This window comes from Etheostoma cragini, chromosome 16, assembly GCF_013103735.1.
Source record: "Etheostoma cragini isolate CJK2018 chromosome 16, CSU_Ecrag_1.0, whole genome shotgun sequence".
Classification (NCBI taxonomy): Eukaryota; Metazoa; Chordata; class Actinopteri; order Perciformes; family Percidae; genus Etheostoma; species Etheostoma cragini.
Genome location: NC_048422.1, coordinates 23,918,807 through 23,921,716, shown reverse-complemented (window position 1 = coordinate 23,921,716; position 2,910 = coordinate 23,918,807). Strand labels below are relative to the sequence as shown.

Genomic DNA, 2,910 nt, shown 5'->3' with positions numbered 1-2,910 from the left:
CCACCCTCTCTCTCCCTCCACCCTTCTCTCTCTCCCTCCACCCTTCTCTCTCCCTCCACCCTTCTCTCTCCCTCCACCCACCCATGCAGCTCCAGCAGAGCGCGTCGAGGGTGCAGTTCCTGGAGGCGTCCACTGTGGGGCGTAGCATCGTCAGCAAACAGGAGGCGCGCGTGTGTGACCTGGAAAACAAACTGGAGTTTCAGAGAGGGCAAGTCAAGAGGTTTGAGGTGAGAAGAAATTATGAAAATGCAGTATTGTTTTTAAAGGAAGACACTGCAGGTGAATAGGGAAGATATTAACCCTTTGAACTCTGCACTAACGAGGCTCCGCCAGGGCCTACGTTGGTATTTTTTTGCACATTGTGACGTCTTTTGTCTGAGTATCTATAAATACTGTACATGCCTGAAATCTGTACAGCCTGGTCTAAAAGCTTGGGTAAGTTGTTAAACCACAATGATTAAAAAAAGTATTGAAACTGTCTCCTAAATAAAGTTTATTTTCGTCACACAGTTAGTACCCAAAACGTTAAAAAAAGTGATAAAATGACGGAAAAAGCGATAATAATGTTGATTAAAAATTGTTTTTTTTTCATGGTTGACGGGAGGACAACACACGGGTTAAATGCTGTCCCGTGCTCCCCTGATGTGCAGGTGCTGGTGTTGCGTTTGAGGGACAGCGTGGTCCGTCTGGGCGAGGAGCTGGAGCAGAGCGCCCGGGCCGAGGCTCGCGAGCGGGACAACGCCCGCTACTACCAGCAGCGTGTGCAGGACATGAGGCTGGAGATGGAGGAGCTGGTCCAGAGGGAGCAGGACAGCGGCCGCAGACGCATGGAGCTGGTAACACACTCACACTCACATGGAGCTGGTAACACACTCACACTCGCATGGAGCTGGTAACACACTCACACTCACATGGAGCTGGTAACACACTCGCATGGAGCTCGTAACACACTCACATGGAGCTGGTAACACACTCACATGGAGCTCGTAACACACTCGCATGGAGCTGGAAACACACTCACATGGAGCTCGTAACACACTCACATGGAGCTGGTAACACACTCACATGGAGCTCGTAACACACTCGCATGGAGCTGGTAACACACTCACACTCTCATGGAGCTCGTAACACACTCACACTCACATGGAGCTGGTAACACACTCACATGGAGCTCGTAACACACTCACATGGAGCTGGTAACACACTCGCATGGAGCTCGTAACACACTCGCATGGAGCTGGTAACACACTCGCATGGAGCTGGTAACACACTCACATGGAGCTCGTAACACACTCACATGGAGCTCGTAACACACTCACACTCTCATGGAGCTGGTAACACACTCACACTCACATGGAGCTGTTAACACACTCAACACACTCACACTCGCACCGGGTCAGAAATGCCATGCACCACAGAGCGGTAGCACGGAGCTCGCGGCAGAAATGGGCAAAAATGTGATAAATTATGGACGTCAAGTGGATAAATCTGGGATTTAAGGCTTAACGACCCCCAAAAAGGCACAAGTTCCAGGCTCTCTAGTTTTAGCTCCAGAGTGAGACATCTCTCTAGTTTTAGCTCCAGAGTGAGACATCTCACTAGGGTTAGCTCCAGAGTGAGTTGGTAAGATCCATCCGGAACCACCATTATCACCATTATTAGACCCACCATGGGTAGTTTATTTCTAAGTGTTTATGTGTGTGGAAGCACCAGAGACACAAAATAACCCCCAAATTTTTTTTAATAATATGGGCCCTTTAACATCCAGGCTGCTGCTTCCTTGGCAGTAACCGCTTCCTCCGGGCTACGACTGAAGTATTCCCCACTTCCCGAAACTTCTCCGCTGTTCTCAAAACAACAGCTGGTGCATTATCTGGAACATTAGAAAACATCACTTTCATAACTGCAAAACTCTCACAGCGGGACGGAGGCTCTCTGCGTAAATACTCATCAGACGTCTGATGGGAAGAAAAAGTTGATTAAAAAGTAAAATTAAAAAACACTCAGCACCTCGTTTGATCGTTCCCTATATTTTTTACTCTTTTTTTCCCATAAATCAATAAATATATAAAATAAAATAAAATAAAATAAAATAAAATAAAATAAAATAAAATAAAATGAAATGAAATGAAATGAAATGAAATTAAAAATATAACATAAATAACATAAATTAAATGAAATGAAATTAAAAAACTAAACTAAATTAAATCAAACAAAATAAAATAAAATAAAATAAATAAACTAAATTAAATTAAAATAAACTACAAAAAAAGATAAAATAAGATTAATTAAATTAAATTTATTCTCTCACACATGTCTGGATCTGGAGTCCCACAGGATCTCAGAGTCTCCTCCACCGTTGGAGGTTCCTGCCACGTGGACCTTGGGACTTCCAGCCTATACTCGGCACAGATGTTCCTGTGCAACGCCAGCCGCTCGGTTCCGTGTATACGCCGCACACCTGCCTGTATTTCACGTGCTTCATTTTACGTGCCAGACTGTCTCAGTGGCGTCTTTACCCAGCCTGCACCTGGGGTCCTGTCTGGTGTGGTAGATGCCAGACTTTATATATCGAGTGAGTGAGTCTGTAATAAAGTGGAATCTCAGTCTTCAAAATGGCCTCTTATGCTTGTTAACTCCAACAGAAAAGGTTACGTTGAACCTCTTAAACAAATGTCTGAGCCTGGCAGGTTTTAGGAGTCCATAATGGTCCAATAAAGACCCGATGACCTCAGACAGATATTAAACATTATCTCCAGTTAGACGGCGAGATTCAGACTCAGCGAGTTCTTGTTCTCGCTCTCAACACATTTCTCCCTGACCTTCCTGAGTAAAAGAGAAGGAGCTTCAATAATTATTCAGTTATTAGCACAAAAACAGCAACACACACACACACACACACACACACGG

The 2,910-nt window shown here is 44.8% G+C and overlaps 1 protein-coding gene across 1 annotated transcript in view; it reads left to right on the top strand.

Annotated features, from left to right (window-relative positions):
- Window positions 1-2,910, top strand: part of LOC117959736 (unconventional myosin-XVIIIb-like) — a 34,100-nt gene that overhangs the window by 17,663 nt on the left and 13,527 nt on the right. The window contains exons 17-19 of the mRNA XM_034897015.1: window positions 90-227; window positions 651-836; window positions 2,338-2,550. Of these exons, the coding sequence (XP_034752906.1) occupies window positions 90-227; window positions 651-836; window positions 2,338-2,550 (537 nt within the window). The remainder of the gene's footprint in view (window positions 1-89; window positions 228-650; window positions 837-2,337; window positions 2,551-2,910) is intronic.